The sequence below is a fragment of the Trachypithecus francoisi genome, unplaced genomic scaffold (assembly GCF_009764315.1).
Source record: "Trachypithecus francoisi isolate TF-2019V2 unplaced genomic scaffold, Tfra_2.0 Lachesis_group3, whole genome shotgun sequence".
Classification (NCBI taxonomy): Eukaryota; Metazoa; Chordata; class Mammalia; order Primates; family Cercopithecidae; genus Trachypithecus; species Trachypithecus francoisi.
The window spans coordinates 75,105,023-75,130,175 of NW_022681468.1; the positions used below are offsets into that span (position 1 = coordinate 75,105,023).

The 25,153-nt window shown below is 35.9% G+C and overlaps 1 protein-coding gene across 4 annotated transcripts in view; it reads left to right on the forward strand.

The window, feature by feature from the left end:
- Positions 1-23,024, forward strand: part of STRN3 (striatin 3) — a 137,289-nt gene extending 114,265 nt beyond the window's left edge. For all 4 annotated transcript variants that reach the window (XM_033188343.1, XM_033188344.1, XM_033188345.1 and 1 more), the window contains 9 exons: positions 2,582-2,715; positions 4,054-4,229; positions 4,412-4,459; positions 5,067-5,188; positions 9,167-9,334; positions 10,948-11,088; positions 13,858-13,965; positions 21,095-21,181; positions 21,263-23,024. In XM_033188343.1, coding sequence (XP_033044234.1) covers positions 2,582-2,715; positions 4,054-4,229; positions 4,412-4,459; positions 5,067-5,188; positions 9,167-9,334; positions 10,948-11,088; positions 13,858-13,965; positions 21,095-21,181; positions 21,263-21,432 — 1,154 coding nt within the window. In that variant the 3' untranslated portion in view covers positions 21,433-23,024. The remainder of the gene's footprint in view (positions 1-2,581; positions 2,716-4,053; positions 4,230-4,411; positions 4,460-5,066; positions 5,189-9,166; positions 9,335-10,947; positions 11,089-13,857; positions 13,966-21,094; positions 21,182-21,262) is intronic.
- The last annotated feature ends 2,129 nt before the right edge of the window (positions 23,025-25,153 follow it).

Sequence of the window (25,153 nt, forward strand, 5' to 3'; positions counted from 1 at the left end):
TAATGACATTTTATACTATGGGTAATATTACCATTAATAAAATGAATTTTTAGGATAGAAATTTCATCTGCAGGGAAATAAGGATAAACAAACGAGTAGCTGCTGTGATTACCATATGCCACAATGATGGGTAATATGGAAAGCAGAGGTAATAGTGTAAAAGAAGTTTTACACATATATATGTAAATAAATACTGAGTAAGCAGAATAGCTTGCAATATCTACATAAATATGTCATGAAATATATGTGTGTATATAGAGAAAAGGATAGAAATATGGTCATATGATTAATTAGAAATGAGTATAATACTAATTTTTTGTTAAGTACAATTAATCCAAAACTCGAGTAAAACTAACGTCCAGACACTTACGTTCACATGCTCCTAAATTGGTCAGTGGCTGATCAGAGATTGTCCTGCAAAATAATTTGTTATGTTAAAGTTATTTTATTGGACTTTTAAGATTTGTGTCAGTGAATGTTTGTATAATTGTGAGTGGGAAGAACTGTGGCATTTTAGAAACAAATTATGAGCTTAAAGTAAAAATATTTCTTTGTCTAGAGAAAAATGCTGAGTAAATGTTATGTAACGACTTTTATGTAATTATGCTTAAACATAAGTTTAAATTATTGATTTTATAGTTTTTAGCTGCTTCTGGTATTGCCAATAACTGCATACTAATAATTTGTAGGAAAAGATCAATGCTACAGATTATTCAGATTCAATAAGTGTCATAATTGAAAGATTAAATACTACTTAGGATCTCTATGTATATATTTTCTGTCAGGTGCTTTCAGATTCATTTTAGATCAAGTAACTGAATCAGAGCAGCATTTTAGAACCCTGTTAAGTCAGATTATATAGCTTACTTTGATAGGATACAATAATAAAATAAGATGTTTTAAATAAAGATGAATTTTATTTTGCCATAGTATACATATATGAATTATATCTTCTCAGAATTATTTCCAGTAGTGTTAGTGATGACTGTCAAGTTTCATTACAGCTCTTGTGTTTCCTGTAGCATATTTATATCATTTTTCATGGGAATTTTAAAAAAATTGACAATCAGCTTAATTTTTTGTATGTTTCCCTTTTAAATTTGCTCATGAATTTTAAGTGTGTTTTGATACATTGAGTTTTATATTATAATGATTTATTTCTCCCTTGTTACCTTAATGTTAAGTTTTTTGCTTTCAAAGCATGTTTGAAATGATATTGAAGGTTGTTGCTTAAACTATGACTGTTACAACAAAATATTTAGATAATAGTTATTCAATTATGGCAGAGTTTAATTGGTTAATAGTATGTATAGAAAGGAAAACACATTTTAAATAATTGGAACTGCTAATATTAACATGAAAAGCTGTAATAATGCACATGATATATAGTCGACAAATCTAAGTGAAGCTCAACCTGAGTTTAGTTTGAAATTGAAATGGCACATCTGATCAGAAATTAAAACTCTGTGGTCAAGATTAGTTGCTTCATTTTAGAATGTCATGGTAACTAGAATGGGACATTAAAATAAAAATCATAGTCAAAGCTTTAAAGCCGGAAGACAGGCTGGACGCGGTGGTTCACGCCTGTAATCCCAGCACTTTGGGAGACCGAGGTGGGCGAATCACTTGAGGTCAGGAGTTCAAGACCAGCCTGGCCAACATGGTGAAAGCCCATCTCTACTAAAAACAAAAAATTAGCCGGGCGTGATGGCTGGCACCTGTAATCCCAGCTACTTGGGAGGCTGAGACAGAATTGCTTGAACCCAGGAGGTGGAGGTTGCAGTGAGCCAAGATGGCACCACTGCATTCCAGCCTGGGCGACAGAGCAAGACTCTGTCTCTAAATAAATACATAAATAAATAAATAAATAAATAAATAAAGCAGGAAGATGTTCTGAAGACCACATGGATTAACCTCTTTATAGAAAGGAAACTGACGTTGTTGGTGGAAGAACTTTTTCCTAGACCATTGCTGATACTGAAGGAATCTGAACAATTAAAGCTTCATTCTAGTGAACTGATACAGTATATAGCTGACTGTAAACCATTTACATTTCAGTGTTTGTACTAGTTTTTATCAGGGACTAGAATGCCTAGTACTTCTTTAGAAAGCAAAAGGACTTACCAACAACCTATTAACATTTAAAAAATACTGTATGACTACTTTGAGGTCCTTGAGGTCCATGGTAGAGGTTTCCCCCCATGAATAGCAAAAATCTGATTTTTAACTCCATTATTTAATCAAAATTTGTCCTATTTCTTATTTAACATGTAAACTATAGTTATAATTGTACTGAAGTGATAAGAGATTTAATTTTGAAGTGGTAAAGCTTTTGTGCCCCAACTTCCACCCCAGAATAATATATCTAGTGCACATTTTATTTGTGGACAGTTACTACACCACAGTTCCAACACATTTGTTTAACACTGCTTAGTAACAGGATTTTTTGAGTAGAAGTGGGAAAATAAAAAGTAATTATATTACTGAATATTGTAACTGTTAAGTTCTTAAATTTTCCCCACAATATTGTCTTGTACTGTATGATTTTTCAGCATTTAAGAAGCGGTTTTGTTCTTTATAGCTGAACCAATAACGTTTCCATCTGGAGGAGGCAAGTCATTTATTATGGGTTCTGATGATGTTTTGTTAAGTGTACTGGGCCTTGGAGACCTTGCAGACTTGACGGTAACAAATGATGCAGACTATAGTTATGATGTAAGTGCAGTTTTATTTTTAATTTTTTAATGATTTAATAGAAGGCTCCTTATTTTTTGGAATCACTTATAAAACAGAATTAATGTCAAGGTGCATGGAAAAGATAAGTTTGTGTCAATGTGTTGATTTGAAGTGACATGTAGTTTTTCTTTTATAACTACTTTCTTTGTGGTATTTAAATTTTGTTTTAGGTATTTTGGTGGATTAACTAGAAGTTTGAGATGATTAATATATTGGTCAATAAATACATCTTGAGTAGTCAACTCTCAATTATCTCAAATTAAACCATATTTTGGTGTTAACAAGAAAAAAAATAACCTGAATCACATATTTGCCTTCAGAATACTTCTTAAAAAGCATGTTTTATTTTTGAACTTTTATTTTCTTAAGGAAATATTTTAAAGTTTCTGAACATTTTAAAGTTAGCTTGCATCATTTCCTGAATACTTAACTCCATTAGAGGGATGGGGAGTGGATGGAAGGGGGGATGGGGAGGGAGTCCAGTGTTAGAGGTGAAACTTGTCTTGGATTTAATTTTTCTAGACATTAATATTTCAATTGAGAGTTAACTATACCTGTTAGATCTTTATGTTAATTGCAGTTTTTCAGCAATTTTTTTCTTTTTATAATGAATTTCTTTTTTCTACATTTTATACTTAACGTTAGCATGCTTTTTAGAGACAGCCTTTGGTGGGCTGGATTATTCTCATTAATATATTTTTTAAAATACATAAGCAACTAAATTCCAGTAAACTTTTGACTGCTTTAGAAGTGGTTTCACAGCCTGTCTTTACAGATGGAGAAATGTGAAGGTAAAAAGATAAACCTCTGTCAATACCAAGAATTACGAAAATGGGATTAAAAATATTCTTAAAGGGTCTTTAGTTCAGACTTCCAGAAAGTACCTTAACTTGCTGCCTTTAAAAATTTCACGTTAATACATTTCCTAAATGACTTTACTGTTAATACTGTACCGTTGGATATTTGTAATATGTAATTATTTTTCATGTAAAGTATTGCAGCAGTGGTAGCAATGATGATTTTGTTCTCATCTGACATTTAATAGGAGCTTTGGGTTTAACTTGATAGGTATAAACAGACTAAAGAACTCTGCATTTGATCTAGGCTATTTGTAAGGCAAATGAAATTATTCTGAGTAATTATTAAATGATAAAGATTTTTTAGGAAGTTTTAAAGGTACATTAAATTTCCACTGGACATTTTAGCCAAACAGTTTTAAATATATGTGTTAAACACACCAAAAAGAAATGAATAAACACTCCACATGCCTTCCAGTTTACTACTTTTACCACTAAATATTGTGCTTTTTCCTTTTAGTTGCCTGCTAATAAAGATGCCTTTCGAAAGACATGGAATCCCAAGTATACACTACGTAGCCATTTTGATGGAGTACGGGCATTAGCTTTTCATCCTGTAGAACCTGTGCTGGTTACTGCTTCTGAGGACCATACCCTGAAACTCTGGAACCTGCAAAAAACAGTTCCTGCCAAAAAGCAAGTATTTTAATATTAGCCTGGTGTATTTCTTCTAATTTTGCTAATATAAGTAATTATTCCTCATTATTGTTGTATATCTTTAATGCACACATTTGATCTAATGACTTTTTAATATCAACCAGTGATTTATAGTTATTTAATTGCCTTCTCTTCCCCTGCCCTTTTTCCCCCTCTTTTAGGAGTGCCTCTTTAGATGTAGAGCCTATCTACACATTTAGGGCCCACATGTAAGTTTTACTGAATTGGTATTTAATTAATAATCATACTTATTGTTAAATATTATTTATCAGTCCTCAAACCTTGTAATTTTCTCAATGCTTTATATTAGAAAAGATGTATTACTTGAATAATAGCTATTTAATAATTGTATTGGTGAAAATATGAATATAATAGTACCATTCAGGCTAGATGCAGTAGTTCACGCCTGTAATCCCAGGACTTTGGGAGGCTGAAGTGGGCAGATCACTTGAGGTCAGGAGTTCGAGACCAGCCTGGCCAACATGGTGAAATCCCATTTCTACCACAAAATACAAAAATTAGCTTGGCGTGGTGGCATGCGCCTGTAGTCTCAGCTACTCGGGAGGCTGAGGCAGGAGAATCGCTTGAACCTGGGAGGCGGAAGTTTTAGTGAGCTGAGATCACCACTGCTCTCTAGTCTGGGCTGGTGACAGAGTGAGACCCCATCTCCAAAAAAAAAAAAAGTACTATTCATATGTACATGTTCTGTTAAAACAGTTTTTAGATATTACATAAATTCAGAGGTTGGGGGAATGGAGACTTGAGTTTCTTCTTAGAATTTATCAGTAATTTTTTTTTCTTCTCTTCCTACAATAGTGGCCCTGTTCTGTCATTAGCTATTAGTTCTAATGGAGAACAGTGTTTCAGCGGTGGTATTGATGCAACCATCCAGTGGTGGAATATGCCCAGTCCTACTGTGGATCCATATGATACGTATGGTAAGTAAAAGGATCAAAATGTATTTTTTTTTAACTGAATGGAGCTGACAAAAGTAAATACCTCAAATAGGATTACAAGGTTATTTAAACCTATGCTAGTCACCTCATTTAGTTCTTCCATTTGCTAATAAATTGCTTTATTAAAGAGAAAAATTAGGAAATGTCATGCCATGGGTATTTAAGCCTATGAATTGATACTTTCTCTGTTGTTAAAAAAAAAGCTGTATTAATTAAAGTGTTAATTTAGGTAGTAGTTACAAAAAGGAGAAGGAAACAAAATATATTCTAAGTAACAAAGTTTTGAACTTAAGAAATAGTTTACATATTTTAAAAATATTAGCAAAAGACAGTGGAACCAACAGCAAGGGTGTAAATCATTAAAACTTTTTGGAGCCAAAAAATGTTTTTGTTATTCTTAGCCCTTATATACAAAAACATTTTTAATTTCAAAATGGAAAGAAAAAGAAAAGAAACCTCCTTTGACTTACAAATGGAGCTTTTAGAAATGTGTTCTACAGAAACACCTACCTGTACCTCTGTTCAAATATATTTGTAAGGGCATTATCAATAATTATATTAAAACAAAATGTTTATGAACTCTTTGTTCTTTTTATTTAACACCACTTTGTGCCTACATTAGCTAGGCATTGTGGTAAGCACTATGTCAAGGAATAAGATTGTCTAATGGAAAGTAGAGACATAAATAAGCAAAGGGATGGGATGTATGGTTACAAATTGTGATAAATGATATGAAGATAGAGTACTGTGAGAGGGAGTAACAGGCAGAACCTTCTCTAGAAGAGTTAGTCAAGAAAGGTCTTTCTAAAATAATGAGATTCAAGCCAAAATCTGAAGGATAAAAGGAAACTTTCAGTAAAGAGTTTTAAGCCAGAAAGTTATCTGATAAATGTAAGGTTTTAAAAAGGTGCATGTGTCTGTTGTGAGAAGAATAAATTGGGGGTGAGAAGAGTGGAAAGAGAAATACCAGTTAGGAGGCTGCTGTCATATAGTAGTCTAGTAAACTAGGTGACAGACGATATTGCCAAGATTAGAGTGGTGGTAGCAGAGCAGTTAGAAGTGGTTTTAAGATAAACTGAGGGAGAGTGGTAGAACAGACAGGATTTTTTGATAAATTATGTTGAGTAGATAAAGTGATGGGTGAGTGACGCTTAATTTGATTGTATGTGTTTAACTGCTTTATTGAGATATAATTTACATATCATAAAATTCACCCTTTTAAAGTATACGGTTCAGACTGTACACAATGGCCCACTCCTGTAATCCCACCACTTTGGGAGGCCGAAGTGGGAAGATCACTTGAGGCCAGGAGTTCAAGACCAGCCTGGGCAACACAGTGAGACCTCATGTCTATCAAAAATTTAAAGATTAGCCAGATGTGGTGGCACGTGCCTATAGTCCCAGACACTCGGGAGGCTGAGCTGGGAGATTCACTTGAGTGTAGGAAGTCAGGGCTGTAGTGAGCTATGATGGTGCCGGTGTACTCCAGCCTGGGCAAAAGAGTGAGACCCAATCTCTCTTTCTCTCTCTCTCTCTCTCTCTCTTTTATTTTATTTTATTTTTTGGAAACAGGGTCTCGCTCTGTCTCCTAGGCTGGAGGGCAGTGGTGTGATCTTGGCTTACTGCAACCTCCGCCTCCCAGGCCCAAGCCATCCTCCTGAGGAGCTGGGACCACAGGTGTGAGCTACCACCTCCACTATTTTTGTATTTTTTGTAGAAATGGTGACCTTGTTGCCCGGGGTGGTGTTAAAACTCCTGAGCTCAAGTGATCCGCCTGCCTCAGCCTCCCAAAGTGTTGGGATGATGGGCATGAGCCACTATGCACAGCCACAAGACCCCATCTTTAAAAAAAAATTAAAAATTAAGTCTACATTTCAGTAGTTTTTACTGTGTTCACAAAGTTGTACAGCCATCATCACTAATTTCAGAACATTTTCATCACCAGTCCTGAGTGTTTGATGTGAGTAACTGAGCATTGTGATGGGAGCATTTATTGAAACGGGGACAGAACTGGTGTAAGGAGATTTAAGATGGTGAGTTCAGATTTTAGGCATGTTAAAGGATGACAGTATCAAGTAGGTAATACACAACTAAGGAGCCCAAAGTGGTCTCGATTGAAGTTAAAAACATGGACACTCTTCTCTATACAGATGATACATTAAGCTATAAGTAAGAATGGGCAATTCAGGGAGAGTGTATTGTTTAATGTAAGAAGAGAAGACAACCTGGGACTAAAGTCCTCGTAATTCTGACACTGGGAGGGTGACTGGAGCAAGAGAGCCAACAAAGGAAACTGAGGAGGTATGACCCAAAAGACAGACGGAAGTGCAGGAGAGTGTGTGAAATCATGGAAGCACACTAAAGAAGAAACCCATTTTGAGAAGAAAGAAGCAGTCTGTACTTTCAAATGTTACTGAGAGTTCTAATAATATGATATAAAGTTTCCCTTTTATAAGTGACCAGCAGGTCACCCACATCTTGGCCAGATAGAGTTTGGATGCTGGAGCTAAGACTGAAGGATGAAGGGACCTCTGGATAATCTTTCATGTCAGACTATATGGATGAAAAGCAATATAGTGGGAGCAACAACAAAATGTTTTGTATCATCAAAGAAAAGTATTAAATTTGATAGTATAGGGATCATCATTAGCAAGGATTGTTTTGGTGTGGTAATGGTATCAGAAACCAAACTGGAGTGATTTGAAGAGTAAACAGGAAGTGAAAAGCATATTTCTACTGCTGAGTAGAAGGGGTGGTAGGGTAGGATTAATGAAGATTTTTTGTTGAGGAGATTCTGTGAACAAGTTTTTTTTCCACTGTAGTAATGATCCCAAGGAGGAGAATTTGTGTAGTAGAGAAGCAGTAAACATTACAGCAAGTTAGTGACATCTGGTACTAGCCCTTGATAGGATGGAGGACAGATTCCTTGCTTGTATCTGGAAGCTAGGAGAAGATACCTTTAGACACTAATCATTTATATATTAGGCAGCAAGAAGATGGGGGATAAGAAACATACAGCATTATTTGAATGCTGTGTTTTCTCAGTGAAGTATGAGGCATAGTCATGTAGAAGAGAGGTTGGGAGCTGTGAGAACTGTGGAGATGATAAGCATTCATGCAAAGTGGGAGGAGTTTACTAGAAAAACAGGATTGTCAGATTATGCTCATTGTTATCAGCTGTCAAATGTCTGTCAGTTAAGGAACAGATAAATAAAATATGGTATATCCACACAGCAGAATATTATTTGGCACTAAAAATAAATGAAGTACTGATACATGCTCCAACATGGATAAATACCTTGAAAACATGTTCAATGACCAGGAGGTCAAGGTTGCAGTGAACTGTGACTGTGCCACTGTACTCCAGCCTGGGTGACAGAGCAAGACCCTATTTCAAAAAGAAAAAAAGAAAACATACTCAGTGAAAGAACCCAGTCACAAAAGACCACATATTGTATGATTCCATTTATAGAAGTTGTTCATAATAGGACACATCTATAGAGACAGAGCATTAGTTGTTACCTAGACTTGTGAAAAGGTGGGGAGGAGGAATTGGGGGAAGTGACTAATGAGTGATGAAAGTGTCTTAAAATTGATTGTCATGATGGTTGTATAAATCTGTGAGCGACATACCAAAAATCATTGAATTATACACTTTAAATGAGTGAGTTGTATGGTATGTAAATTATATCTGTATCTCAAAAAAGCTGTTTTTTTAAAAAAGCACATGTTCCTTTATAGAAAATGGTGAAAATACAGAAAAATGTTGATGGGAGGAGGGGATAAAAATAGGCCATAATTCTACTCTTAGATGTAGCCACTATGTACACTTTGGTCTATCTTCTTATGGCCTAAATTTATGTTGTGTTCTTTATACTTAGTTATATAGTAAGTTTTCTTTATGTATCAACGTTTCTTTTAAACTTCTTTTACCTGATTTTTTGTTTGTTTTTTCTCCAGAGCCAAATGTTCTAGCTGGCACTTTAGTTGGTCATACAGATGCAGTTTGGGGTCTTGCTTATAGTAGCATAAAAAATCAATTACTGTCTTGTTCAGCAGATGGCACTGTTAGGTTATGGAATCCACAAGAAAAATTGCCATGTATTTGCACTTACAATGGAGATAAAAGTAAGTAAATTTTGCATCTGTGAGAAAAGTTCGTTTTTTAAAAAATTTGGAATACATAAAGGACAAAGTAATTGATTTATTTCTTTACTGCTCCAAAGAGATATATTGAAATAATTTTGTAAAAGTTAGGATAATCTTTTTACTCATTTTTTTTTGAAGTGCTTTGCAACTGTATCCCGTAGTGCAGTTCTTTTTTACCTTTTTTGTGTTCAATTTTTTAAAAATGTAAAACTACTTGTATATAATAGTGGAATAGACAAATGAGGATACTCATAGGGACAACAGGAGGCACACCATCTGTTCCAGATGACTACCCACAAAGACTGAAGGGATCACAGTCTCAAGCATACCTATAAACCATGTGTTCCATGACCCTGAGCACACTAGTTGAGTAGTCCAGCCATAATCACTGAACCCCTAACTGGAAAAGTACAAATTGGGTTATTTTCATGACTTTTAAATATTTTCTATTTAAAAAGGCTTTAACCAGTTTACTTTTTGAAGACATTTACTGGTCTTATTTTCCAAGTCATTTTTAATTTTTTTTTTTTTTTTTTTTTTTTTTTTTTTGAGATGGAGTCTCGCCCTGTTGCCCAGGCTGGAGTGCAGCGGCGCGATCTTGGCTCACTGCAAGCTCCGCCTCCCGGGTTCACACCATTCTCCTGCCCCAGCCTCCCAAGTAGCTGGGACCACAGTTGCCTGCCACCATGCCTAACTAATTTTTTTGTATTTTTGGTAGAGACGGGGTTTCACCATGTTAGCCAGGATGGTCTCGATCTCCTAACCTTGTAATCTGCCCACCTCAGCCTCCCAGAGTGCTGGGATTACAGGCGTGAGCCACCGTGCCCCGCTTTTAATTTTTTAAATTAGACCTTTTATTTGTATGTAAAAATACATATTATTTTAAAACATTTTAGGTGAGTAGTAAATGTATAATTTTGTGTCTCTTAGACACCTTAGTGGTACTAATTTTCAGTTATCCAAGCTTTAGAGGTAAGAATTGATTTAGATATTTGTTTCTGGCTTCATCTAGATAGTTAATAGCTTGGCTCCATATTTCGTCTAATTGTGCATTGATCTGGCTAGTTTTAGTATGTTAAAGAGAGAAATTGCTGCTCAGGCCGTTTTAAATTTACTGCATCAGCTGATTCCAGAGTCCAAGCCATTTTCATGAGTCCAAGAATTTGACTTGTATTAGCTCCTTGATAAGGCCTACAGATCTCTGACAGGTGAACCAGTCTGCCAGAACAGTTATGTGAGAATGCTAATTTATCATTTTACAGTAAGAAGTATTATTGGCAAGTTGGCCAAAAGACTAGGATTTTATTTAATCCCTTAGAAGAAAATGTGTAATAGAAGAAATAACTTTTGCATGTGTTTACTCTTTATGAGCTCTGTAGTTATATTTTTCTTATAATATTAAATAGAATGCTATATATTTTTTAAATAATTGAGGAAAAGATATTTCTTATCTTACCATCCTGACACAGTTGTATTCCTTTTCATTATTAACAGTATTTCAAGATTATTTGAATTCCCTTTTCTGATTAGAAAAGTAGAGATTTCATAGAATTTTACTTTGTTTACATTGTCTGGCTTTGGGCTCATTTCAGAGCATGGAATACCTACATCAGTTGACTTTATAGGCTGTGATCCAGCTCATATGGTAACCTCTTTCAACACTGGTAGTGCCGTAATTTATGATTTAGAAACATCACAGTCATTGGTGATACTTTCATCACAGGTAGATTCTGGTAAGTTTTCATGGAGTTTCTTTGAAACCTTAAAAAGGGTTATTACACAGTAGAGGGTGATCTTTTAGCTAATTTTAATGTTTTCACTATTTGAATTTAGGATGGCAAAATAGTTTCATAATGTTAGTTATACTTATTTATATTATTTCTGCTATTTCTTCAAATTTTGCTTAAAAGTTTGGGCGGACGTATGGGAAAAGAGGAATGACTAGAGCAATATGAAGGTGAGAGTAGAGAAAATAACATAATGAACCTAATGTACTCATCATTCAGTTTTAATACCTATCTATAAATGCCCAGTATTATACATGTGGTATGTGGTATGTGTTTTACAGTTTATTTAGATAAGGATCGCATAAGATTTGTGTATTGCAATTGGTTGATAGGTCTCTCAGGTCTCTCTTCATCCATAGATTCCCCTTCATCTCTTTTATGTTCCTTTTTTTTTTTTAAATTGAAGAAATTGGCTACTTTGTCTTGTGAAGTTTCCTACAGTCTGAATTTTGCTAGTTGCATACCTGTATTATTTAATGTGCTTCTCTATTTCTATTCACAATTCTCCTGTGAACTGATTATAGATCTAAAGACTTACTCAAATTCAGGTTCACTGTTTTTTTCTTTTAAAATTTTAAAATGTTTTTGGCAACTTTACTTCACAAGTAATTTGTAAGCTTTTTATCAGAGGTAAGTATTTTCTGGTTGTTTATTTTTGTGATGTTTTAAGTCTGGATTATTGCTTGGGTTCATTCATTTTCTATTGAAAACTGATTTTCTAATTTTATCATTCCCTCTCCATTTATTAGCTAGATTATTCCTATAGAAAAGAACATCTCCTTATCAATAATTTGGTTACCTTGGAGTTAGTGTGTATTAAGGAGAGGCAAGATAAATTATTGGGTTTTGGTTTTCCCCTTTATTTACCAGTTTTCAAAATAATGAGTTGGTTTGCTATCACCCTCTAAAGGTGACCAGTTTGTCTTGGGTGGTGTTTTTGGTATTATCGTACTCTCTCATGGATATAATGTATTTGATGTGTTTCAATCCATTGCAGGTATTATCTTTATTTATTGCTGTTCACATCCTTTCATTTTGGCCAGTGGGGCTTATTCAGTGGGGCTGAGGTTGGCTCCTGAGTCCTTTTGCCATGACCTTGGTAGTTGTTGATAGCTTCCTCATATGACATATGACAAGATGTGCTAGGTTCATCTTGTTCATTTTGTGCCCTAGATCTGAAATCAGCTATTTATTTAAGGATTTGTGGTTTCTTTTAGTGGGAAATGGCATTTGAGACTACAGTTGGGGTGCTAGGCTGCTGAGTTGATCCTCATGGTCTTCATGGCTCCTGGGTTGTTCATTGCATTAGACTCTTTCAATGTACAGAGCTAAGAAATAAGCATTTTTTAAACAGTAAAATACTTCCAATTCAAATTCAGATTTATTTTGGTTCTCAACAAAATTGTTTCTTACTTTATTTACCCCACCCACAGTATACACAGAATTGTCTCAGTAATAATACCATTAGCATGAAAAGATTGAATATTGATAATAAAACTTTGTAATTAGGGTATATTTCACTAGCGATATACCATCTAATGTCTGTGCTTTAAAGTCACTTGGAATAGTTCCTTCCTTTGTAGTTATACCACCAGTTGGATATACTTAAGTTCATTTGTTTAATTTTACTTTTGATTTTCATTAATTTCTTTTAGAAAAACAACTGTTGGCTGGGCGCAGTGGCTCATGCCTGTAATCCTACCACTTTGGGAGGCCAAGGCAGGAAGATAGCTTGAGGCTAGGAGTAGAGACCAGCATGGGTAACATAGTAAAGCCCCATCTCTACCAAAAGCTTAAAAAATTAGGTGGGCATGGTGATGTGTGCCTGTTGTCCTAGCTTTGGAGACTGAAGCAGAAGCACTTGAGCTCAGGAGTTCAAGGTTACAGTGAGCTGTGATTGCACCATTGCACTCCAGCCTAGGCGACAGAGTGAGACTTTGTCTCTTTAAAAAAAAAATTGCTTTGTAATTATGTAAAATATTTACATGGTGCCATGGTCAGGTCTTAAACCAAAATTATTTTCTAAGTTTCTTTCCCAGTATCTCCTCAAACCTATTTTTTAAATTACCCTACATAGATAGCTATATATACATATTTTTTTCTGTGTTTAGGTGTAATATATGAGTTGCGGTACACATGCAGAATGAATGATCTAAGGTCTATTAATGTTGAGGATTTTTCCCCCATTTATTTGTTTTGATATTTCTCTGTTTTCCCTCATCTTTAATAAAAAGTTAGTAAGAGCTTACTGGAAAAGAAAAAAATCTCATCTTTAAAGAGCATTAATTCCAGTTTTCTGTTTTTTTGTTTTTGTCAGTGTAGGTAGGATGGGGGGTTGTTCCTTACAAACATCTAACTAGCAATTGTGAATGTTTCCCTTCTTTAAATGCTTATAACTCTTATATGGACTGTTTATTAGTAGTAATAATTGTAGATCTTTTAAAAATTCTAAACTACCTATAATAAAGGGCTGCATTAAAACACTTCTCATTTTTTCTAAATTTGAGCCTAGTACAGTCTATATTATAGGACATAATAACGTAAATGTTTATTTTTAAAAAATCAAGGAGTCCTTGTTTCGTTGTCAGATTTTTTGTTTTATGCAAAAGGTTTAGTTTTTAATGATTTTTATATTTTAGCATGATTAAAAAGGCCATTATCCAACTTCTTATTAAAAGTTTGAATTTTAACGTATTGTCTTCCTTTATTTTTCAGGTTTACAATCTAATAATCATATCAACAGAGTAGTAAGTCATCCCACACTTCCTGTTACAATAACTGCTCATGAAGATAGACACATCAAATTTTTTGACAATAAAACGGGTAAGCAAATTGTCTTCTTTTCATATTAGTTACACTGTAAATTTGAGATGATCAATAATGCTGTTTTATATAAGGTATATTGAGTTTTCAGATATGAAATTGCCAAATGAAACCATTTTAACTCAGATTTTTGCTTTTCTTAATGTTGCACACTTAACATTTATGTTGTTTTATCCTTAACTAGCCATAATACCTTGCCTGTTATTATGATTTCTTCAAGTCATGTTAGTTAAATGTAGATCCTTCCATTTGAAATTTTTTCCTCATATTCTGTTGTGAATAAGTATGATGGAAGAGGTCTCTTTCTGGTGTTTGGCATTTCCAGTTTTTGTTTTTTTTTTTTTTTTTTGTGGCAGTTTCACTCTTGTTGCCCATTATCTATCTAGTCATTACCTAGAATAGTACATAATATATTGCTCGCTCTCTCTCAGGAAAGGTCTGACAGCTAGAAAGGCTACTTTGAGGAGGGACTAAAACAGTCAGGGTACTGAAGGACTTCTAAATAAGAAAGGTAAATGTTGGCCGGGCGCGGTGGCTCAAGCCTGTAATCCCAGCACTTTGGGAGGCCGAGACGGGCGGATCACAAGGTCAGGAGATCGAGACCATCCTGGCGAACACGGTGAAACCCCGTCTCTACTAAAAAAATAAAAAATAAAAATAAAAAAATAAAAAAATAAAACTAGCCGGGCGAGGTGGCGGGCGCCTGTAGTCCCAGCTACTCGGGAGGCTGAGGCAGGAGAATGGCGTAAACCCGGGAGGCAGAGCTTGCAGTGAGCTGAGATCCGGCCACTGCACTCCAGCCTGGGCGACAGAGTGAGACTCTGTCTCAAAAAAAAAAAAAAAAAAAAAAAAAAAGAAAGGTAAATGTTAATTGCAACATTGTTACAGGGTAACAAATTATCAAGTAAGACAGTGACCCAGAATTACAGGTTTATCTTTCAACATTATATAGAAAATGGCAATATGTTTAGTCTGTAGTCTTAACGATGGAACTCTTTTGTTCAAACAACGCTTTCATGGACAGATTCTTTTTAACAAATTGCAGACAAAATGAATATTTACAGGTTGTGCACAGGAGGTAAGATTCAAGTGGATGTTCTCTTTAAAAAAAATATTTAAAGTTTTTTTTTTTTTTTTTTTTTAGAGACAGGGTCTCACTGTGTTGCCCAGGCTGGTCTTGAACTCCTGAGCTCAAGCATTTCTCCCATCTCAGCCTCCTAAAATGCTGGGATTATAGGCATAAGCCACTGCTCCTGGCCCGTGTTCTCAATTTAACACTTTATCAGATCAATCCTTTGAACTATTTTTATGAAACTAATAATGTTTTTCTCTGCTGCAAGAGCAGAGAGGTTAATTTCCTTTGTGTTTCTAAAAAGATTCCTTTTTATTAATTATTGAAGATTTACAGTTATATGGGAAAGTTCAGGAATTTTAGTAGTTATATTAAAAGCAAAAGGTGAGAATCTGTAGAGCTATTTTATTAGCAGAAATCAAGAAAGTGGTCAGTAAAAGTTTACTCAATATCAAATAAGCAGCGTATAGTCTTACAGATTGTTTCCAAATTCCACCTATTTATTCTTTCTGTTAACTAGTACCTTGCCTGTATTATGAAGATAATTGAAACAGTAGGTTCCAAATAATAGAAGAAAAAAATCCTTTTCTTTTCTTTTTTTTGAGCCAGTCTTGCTCTGTTGCCCAGAGCTGTAGGGCAGTGGCACCATCTCAGCTCACTGCAACCTCCACTTCTTGGGGTTAAATTGATTCTGGTGCCTCAGCCTCCTGCATAGCTGGGACTACAGGTGTGTGTCACTATGTCCGGCTAATTTTTGTATTTTTAGTAGACATGGGGTTTCACCAAGTCAGCCAGGCTGGTCTTGAACTCCTGAGCTCAAGTGATCTGCCCGCCTCAGCCTCCCAAGGTTCTGGGATTACAGGCGTAAGCCACTGTGCCTGACCACAGTAGAAAAAAGTATTTCTCAATTGACCTCCTCTCTGTCATCTCTCTCTCTCTCTCTCTCTGTCTCTCTGTCTCTCTCTCTCTCTCTCTCTCTCTCTCTCTCTCCCTCCCTCCCTCCCTCCCTCCCTCCTCCCCCCATCTTTCTGTTTCTCTCTGTCTCTCTCTCTCTCTCTCTCTCTCTCACACACACACACACACACACACACACACCCTTTTGAGTTATATGAAACTATGAGTTGTCTTCAGATGTGGTGGTTTTTTTTTTTTTTTTGACAGTTTCATTCTTGTTGCCCAGGTTGGAGTGCAGTGGCACAATGATGGCTCACTGCAACCTCCGCCTGCGGGGTTCAAGCGATTCTCCTGCCTCAACCTCCTGAGTAGCTGGAATTATAGGCATCTCATTCCACGCCTGTCTAATTTTTTATATTTTTAGTAGAGACAGGCTTTTATCATGTTGGCCAGGCTAGTCTCAAACTCCTGACCTCAGGTGATCCGCCCACGTTGGCCTCCCAAAGTGCTGGGATTATAGGCGTGAGCCACTGTGCCCGGCCTGGATATGGTGTTTTCAAAGAAGTTCTTTAAAAATTCATTTAATTGTGGTAAACTAGATTGTCCCCATAACTGCTATTTCCGGTTAGCTAAGTTGTTTTTAATGGAGTATTATGTTATAAAATGAGTAGTAAATTTATTGAGCGTTTATGTCTGAAACATGATAGAACTTTATGCTATGAATAGGCTCAATAAATATTTAAATCAGTAAACCATTTTAATGAAAATTTTCTCAGCATTTTGTGTTCTATACTGCACTGGATACTATCATGTATAAGATGTGGTTCCTGATTTCTGTGGGCTTGTCTAGAGGAAGTAAGAGGGGTTGCAGGAGGGTGTGCGCAAGATGCTTTGCCTTAGGAATGGAAAGGGTTTTGGGTTGGTTTGTTTTTAAGTGAAGGAAGTGGTAGTAGGAAGTTACGGGTATGGGGATATTTTGAGCAGAGGCACGGTGGTAGAAACTTTCCAAGGAACAGAAGTTTCTTATAGACAAAGCCAAAGACAAAGTTTGAGGAAGGAAAATAGAATCTATTGAGGAGGACTTTTAGAACCAGGTTAAGAATATTGAATTTTTTTTTTTTGAGGCGGAGTCTTGCTCTGTCGCCCGGGCTGGAGTGCAGTGGCCAGATCTCAGCTCACTGCAAGCTCCGCCTCCCGGATTTACGCCATTCTCCTGCCTCAGCCTCCTGAGTAGCTGGGACTACAGGCGCCCGCCACCTCGCCCGGCTAGTTTTTGTATTTTTAGTAGAGACGGGGTTTCACCGTGTTAGCCAGGATGGTCTCGATCTCCTGACCTCGTGATCTGCCCGCCTCGGCCTCCCAAAGTGCTGGGATTACAGGCTTGAGCCACCGCGCCCGGCCAGAATATTGAATTTTTGTCTATGCTGTATATGTGGAAACTACTAAAAATATTTGAACAGCAGGGGCTTGGCAAAATTGGTTTAGAAAAATTAATCAAGTCACATTTTGCACTATATGAGAGATTCTTGACTTTAAAGGATTTAGAGTTTTCAATTTCTACTATTTATTTCAGAGAGATTTTTAGGGCCCATGATTTCTAAAATTTTGGTAGAGGTACAAATTCAAGTTTCCTATGGTGTGTCTGAAAGACTTAGGGAGTGAGTGATTCTGGAAGGACCTATAGTATGAGTGAGGGATGTGGAGGAGTGGGAAGAAGATCTTGTATCAGTTGCGGACTCATTCATTTAGCAAAATGTGTAAACTATCTGCCATATTCTTGGCACAGTTCTTGAAGCTTGGTGAACAGAATAAAATGTCCTGTCCTCTTGCAGCTACAGACTAGTGGTATATTGTCTATTCTGTGTGAGACATTGTTCTATTTTATTTACATATGTTAACTCATTTGTTCTTCTAATAACTCTATAAGGTAGATATAGTACTATTATTATGCCCATTTTACACATGAGGTTGAAAGGCTTAAAGAAGTTAAGTGACTTGTACAGTATTTAAACTCACACAGTTTGTTTCTGTAGTTCACATTTGACATCTTTATTTTCTCTCCATTTGATAGAGGCCCACAATATTAGCCAGTGAAAGAGCTTAAGGTGCCAGGGAGGGGAGAATGGGCATGTGCAGTGGCATGTGTCCAGCCTTTATTTCTTTAGTCATAGGAGGAAAAAATTAGGATTAGTATTGGTAGACCATTAGCAGAAGCATGAGGCCAAAATGAAATTGGTGAGATGTGAGAAGCTGCAGGTGTATGTTAGTGAAGGAGAGGTCCTAGTTACTGGGAGGGGTCAGAAGCTTTGTGATTTATGTGGTCACCAGTGGAAGCCCAACATACAACTTGATCCAGCATTGTATTCTCTATTCATGGTCCATCTGAAGGGATTACTCACATTTTGAAGTGATTTTTGTGACTCTGTGGAGAAGAAGGGTTAACTCTCAATTGACTTAAGATAATCAGGGTGAGGGTTAGTTTAGTGCACAGGTTGGAGAGCTGGAGTTAAACTTAGAAAATTATAGCATCCTTAAAGAAATGTGTAGCTCTTGTATTGGAAAAAAGTCTTTTGGTTTAGAGATGTTAAACTTAGGAGATAGAGGATCATTCTCAAGAGAGAATCTTGAACTAGATCTATGAATTAAAACACCATCAAGGCTAGGTGTGATGGCTCATGCCTGTAATCCCAGCACTTTGAGAGACTGAGGCAGTAGAATCGCTTGAAACCAAGAGTTTGAGACCAGCCTAGGCAACAATACGAGATTCTGTCTCTACAAAAAATTTAAAAATTAGCCAGGCATTGTGGCATGTGCCTATAGTTCCAGTTACGTGGAGGGTTGCTTGAGCCCAGGAGTAAAGTTGTAGTGAGCCATGATGGTGCCACTGTACTCTGGCCTGAGTGACAGAGCAAGACCCTGTCTCAAGAATACAAATAAATTTTAAAACTAAAACTTACCATCACAGATTTAACATAAGGAAAGCTAATGATACTTGGTATTTAACCCCTAATATTTTGAAAGTATTGTCATGGAGGCCAACCATTTTATACGCTGTGGTCTTTTATAGGAATTTTGAGAGGAGTCGATTCTAGAACTGGAAGATGAATTGTGTTGAACTAAACAATTGACGATAGTTTGTTGAAGACTTTTCTGTTCTTTGGGCTAGCAGAGTAGAATTTCTAAGACTATTTTGTTTGTTACTCTTAGTATTAATGAGAAATAGTTGTGGTTTGAAATGAGAGACTTTAATTTTGTCTTAAATTTTTGACTTTTTTAGAAATTTTGTCTTCAACTGATAAGTATTTAATAGTTCTGGAAAGTGACAGGACATTTTTTCTTTTTTGAGACAGTTTCACTCTGTCACTCAGGCTGGAGTGCAGTGGCGCGATCTCAGCTCACTGCAGCCTCCGCCTTCTGGGTTCAAGGAATTCTCCTGTCTCAGCCTCGCTAGTAGCTGGGATTACAGGTGCTCACCACTGCACCTGCTAATTTTTGTATTTTTAGTAGAGGCAAGATTTCACCATGTTGGCCAGGCTGGTCTTGAACTCCTGCCCTCAGTTGATCCACCCGTTTCTGCCTCCCAAAGTGCTGGGATTATAGGCATGAGCCCCTGCCTATTACTTTTTATAGGTTTTTTGGAGTGTATATTTGCACATTTTATTATGTTGTGGTTTTGTATTCAGGTCAACAGCTATAGCCCCATTACAAATAATAAAACTAGACTTCTTTCATATCTTAGTGTAGAGTATCATCATTGGGACCAGAGGCATGGCTAATGATTATAACTAGAATTTTGGAAAAAGCCTCTGTCTTTCATTAGGGACATACCAGGCATTTGAGTAATAAAGACTCATTGCTGAGTGAAAGGAGAGTAACTTATAAAAGTATCAGTATTTCTATTTTATTGCCTGCCTAGTGAATCAGTTTCTAATGCTTTCTATCCATCCAAAGCATGTATTGCCATGGCAGGATGCCCTTGCCCCAAAGTATTTGTGCAATAAAACTTTGTATTCACAACTTGTCTTTTAAATTCTACTTTCTATTGAATTCCGTTTGCTTGCCAAATCTTCACTGAAGATACTAATTAAGTCACATTTTCCAGAGCAGCGTTTTTGTTAATGTCTGGGGGAATCTAGAGTTATTTGTTTACCTCCTTTCTTTTTTAGAGTATGTAAAATGATTTTATTTCAAAGGATAAGTGAACTGAACTTGATAATGGAATGTTTAGGTAGAAATATATTTTTTGGTGATTTAGCTTTTGTTAGCCCAGTATATAAAATAGTCTTAAGGTCTTTCACTGACACTTCTCCTTCCTTCTCCCCTCTGCTCTCCTTCCTTCCCCTCCCCTCCCCTTCTTTTCTTTCTTCTCTTTTCTCTTTCCTTCCCATTTTCCTTTCCTTTCTTGACAGCATTTCTCTTTGTTGCTCAGACTAACTAGAGTACAGTGGCCACTCACAGGCACAATCATAGTGCACTGCAGCCTTGAACTCCTAGGATGAGGTGATTCCCCAGCCTCAGCCTCCTGAGTAGCTTGGGACTACAGGCACACCTCACCACACTTGGCTTATTTAATTCCAGTTTACATGATCTTAAGCCTTTGATGCAATCCATTGTCATTGCTTTAACAGTGTCTATCAGATATTGTCAGATACATGTTACACAGATGTCTTTTTTAGGAGTAATTATCAGAGAAAGTTCTGCATTCGAATTAAAATTGTCTTGAAAACATTACTATAGTGGTGGATGTACTCTTAAAACATTATATTAAGTGAAATAAGCCAGACACAAAAAGCCACATATTGTATGAGTTCACTTATAGGAAGCATCCAGAATAGGCCAGTCTATAGAAAGAGTTGATTAGTGGTCGGGGTTGGGGGGACAAAGAGGAGTGACTGCTTAATTGCATATGAGGTTTCCTTTTCCAGTGATGAAAATGTTCTGAACTCTAGAGAATGGTGATGGTTGCATAACCCTCTGAATGTTCTAAAAGACACTGGATTGTGTACTCAAATGTTTACAGTGGTAAATTTTATGTTGTGTATATTTTACTACAATAAAAAAGTTGCTATAATGATTGTTTTATGTCGATGCTATATTGTAGTTTCTGTTCTCTCATTATTAGTATTTGTGAAAACTTAATCCGTTCTGTTATGTTTTGTTTAGGTAAAATGATCCATTCTATGGTAGCTCACTTGGATGCTGTTACAAGTCTAGCAGTAGATCCTAATGGAATCTATTTGATGTCTGGAAGTAAGTCTTAAAGTCCTGTACTGCCCACAAACTTTATACAAGATTGTTACTCAGTAACAAATTTTATTTGTTCTTTTACAGGCCATGACTGTTCCATCAGATTATGGAATTTAGACAGCAAGACATGTGTGCAAGAAATAACAGCTCACAGAAAGAAACTGGATGAATCAATTTATGATGTTGCTTTCCACCCGTCAAAAGCATATATAGCTAGTGCAGGAGCTGATGCCCTTGCCAAAGTATTTGTATGAATCAACAAAAACTTGCATCGTAACAAGATTTGCTTGGACAGAAAGAGGGTCTGCATCACTGCCATCAAAAAGGTTACTGATATGACACTACATGTGATCTGCCTGGTGAAAGCTATTTGGGGCAGGTACAAATTGGTGGAAATCACACCTTAATGTCAAGCTCATTAAGTTAACTGTAATTACTGTATTTTGTGGGACAAAGAAAAAAGGACTCCAGTATTTGTGGCCTGTACTGGATATGAACTGAGCGTATGTCTGTTTTTAGGTGTCTTTAAGCCAATGTGGAGTCTAATCTTTCAAAAAAGTTTTTTTTTTTTTTTTTCTTTTCTTTTCTTTTGGACTCTGTGTGCTGCCTTAGGGTTAGGAATGTGGTGCTCTTGTTGGGGGAAGTGAGCTCCAAGAGTAGCTTTTTTTCATCTCTTAGTGATTTTCTGTTTATTGGTTGAATGCCACAGATTCCCTTTTAAACTTATTTTGCTTTAAAAAAAAGAAAAAGAAAAAGAAAATTTAACTTAAAATATTTTAGCATTAGTTGCACAAAATGTTTGGATAAAATTCTAGTTTTTATAAGTCTTTTTATATATTTAGCCTGTCACAACAGTGCTCAAGATTGTATTGAAGTTTTTCTGCATTATACAACCCTAAAACACAGAGATCTCACTGACCCACTGCCCTGTAACCACTTTCTTTTCCTTCTTTTGCCTAATACAGCTCAGCTAAGTCCTTCCATAAAGATGCTAAATAACTTTCATCATCACATAAATGTCTTCATAAACCAAGGACTATTAAGTGTATTAAAATGAAACAGTGGGGTTTAGTACTCCAAATGAACTCTTAAAGAAAAAAAAACTAATCTTGGCATCCTATCACTATGTGATATTTTGTACATCTTACTGTATTTACAAGTTTATTTATCAAGGATTATCCATCTTGCTAATGGCCTATTATTTATTTCACTTTTTGTTGGTCTTTATATCCTTTTATTAATGTGCTAAAGGAACCTGTATATCTATTTTGGAAATCTTTGAATAGTCTAAAATAGACTAAAAATGGAATATTTTATAGTTTAAATTACAAACCAAGATGGTTCCCCTAAGATATGTATCTTGGTTTACCATGATTCCAAACAAAACTAACTTGTTTAAAAATATTTGGAATAAAATTTTATTTGCAGTACAAATAGGATACAAAAATAGTTGAATCAGGATACAGAAATCTGCTGTGTTTTGACTAGTTATCCCTGTTTTATTTTTTTAGATGTGCTTAATTTTATGGTGTAACTAAAGATTTTGTTTGTGTAATGCATGATTAAGACAATAAAGTATTTTTTCTAGTCTTCCAAGAAACTTTTCTGATCAGTTTGCGAGTTTTGATGAGTTTTGTAAGGTTTTTGTTTTACAAACTATGAATCAGCAAATTTTTAAGATTGTACCACATAGCAAACATACAGCTGTTGAAAAATAATGTATATAAAATGCATATAATAAATATTAAATTGTGTACCTGTATGTTACTGTTGGCTACATCATTTTGTGTTGAATAATAAAGTGCAATACTTTACTCTCCGTAATTAAACTAGGAAATGGAGATTTCTTAGTGAGTCCTTCATTTTTATGCTGTTCTTTCAAACTTTGTACTACTTATTGATATTCTAATAAGAGTAGATCACTAACACTATTAATAATGTCTAAGTATTTCACCCCACTTGAGGATAAAAAAAAAACTTCCATTAAATTATGCAATTCAAAATAACCCCAAAAAATGCACAGATGCAGTTATAAATAATTTGCTTAGACAACCTGTTTCAATCTGAATTTCAGTTAATGGCAGTGTTGTTCCTATTTGCCATACCTGTTTCCACAAAAAAATTCAGCAAGAAATAAACTACATTGAATATTTAGCTTAGTTGGTGCAAAAGTAATTGCGAGTTTTGCCATTTCTGGCAAAAAAAACCCCAACCTGTTAAAAGTTGTCTTATAAATAATGTTAAACATTAATATTTTGAAACTTGTCTTCAATAAGGTAATATCCTTTGTCTTTGAAGGGAATTGCAGATTAAATTAGAAGGGAACACTAGAAAACTTACGTGTAAAATTCAATTTGAATGCTTGCTGCTGTTGCTGGGGGGAAAAAATTACATTGTACATTGAGAAATTTTGTCATCTACCATAAAAATCTAAGTGGCAATTTTAGTCATTGATGAAAAACTAAAACTTTTCAAGTTTTTTTTTTTTGGTTTGAGATGGAGTAGAGTTTCACACTTGTTGCCCAGACTGGAGTGCAATGGTGCAATCTCAGCACACTGCAATCTCCGTCTCCCAGGTTCAAGTGATTCTTGTGCCTCTGCCTCCCAGGTAGCTGGGACTATAGGCATGCGTCACCATGCCTAGTTAATTTTGTATTTTTAGTAGAGACAGGGTTTTACCATGTTGGTCAGGCTTGTCTCAAAAGTCCTGACCTCAGGTGATCCACCTGCCTCGGCCTCCCAAAGTGCTGGGATTACAGGTTTGAGCCATTGCATCCAGCAAATTTTTTTTCACCATTTTTTTTTGGGGGGGTCTTTTTTTCTTTCTTTTTTTTGAGATGGAGCTTTGCTCTGTCCCCCAGGCTGGAGTGCAGTGGCGCGATCTCCGGCTCACTGCAAGCTCCGCCTCCCGGGTTCACGCCATTCTCCTGCCTCAGCCTCCTGAGTAGCTGGGACTACAGGCGCCCGCCACCGCGCCCGACTAATTTTTTGTATTTTTAGTAGAGACGGGGTTTCACCGTGGTCTCGATCTCCTGACCTAGTGATCCACCCGCCTCGGCCTCCCAAAGTGCTGGGATTACAGGCGGGAGCCACCGCGCCCGGCTTTTTTTGTTTTATCTGAACTGAACATTCAACTAAAGAACAAATTAAAGGGGGTACTTTTCTCCTCTTCTGTTTCTTCTTTTTTGAAATAAAGAATAAGCTTTTCCAAAGCTAGAATTGTTTCTAGCAGCTGTTCCAACCCAGTACATTACCATTGATCTGAAATGTGATGATTATTGGAATGCATAAACACTGATGTATTTGGGAATGTATTAAAACTGAAATGGATAAAAATTAGTATATATATTTTGTTCTTACCTCCTTTGGTTGTATTTTTCTCTGCAGTATTTAGTCTCTTTGGAAGAGACTAAAAGTATGCACTAATAATGTCTTATTTTCATTATGTGTGCTTCCATTTGACACATGGGAAATTGATTTCACTATTAAATAGTACTTTATACAAATCTTAATATGTTGATTTCTTCCCTCAATAGTTAATCATATTCTGCCTCTCATATTTCATGTTGTATTTTGCATTATTTCAAACTAGGTAACATCCGTTGAAGACTAACATTGCATTTTATGCATTAAGTTATAAATGGGCTAGCATATTTGAAATCTAAGCATGTTTGCTTAAGTTGGATTGTAATACATCCTTCCTTTTTACTCTCTGTCCCCTGTAAATAACCTTTATCCTGATTATGTTCACTTATAAAATTATTGATAGTAACCTACGGTTCTGATTTCTGCTCTCTTGCTGCTATTCCCTGGTTACTTCAGGTGACTCAAAACTTGGTCCTTTATAAAATTAAAAAAACACTTTCTTAAAAGGGCTAATGACTGGTAGCTGGGTTTCCATTAAAGCTTAATTTTCCAAGGGGTTGTACTCCTAGCTGAGAGTTTTTGGTTTACTTACTGGGGAAAAAAACCATA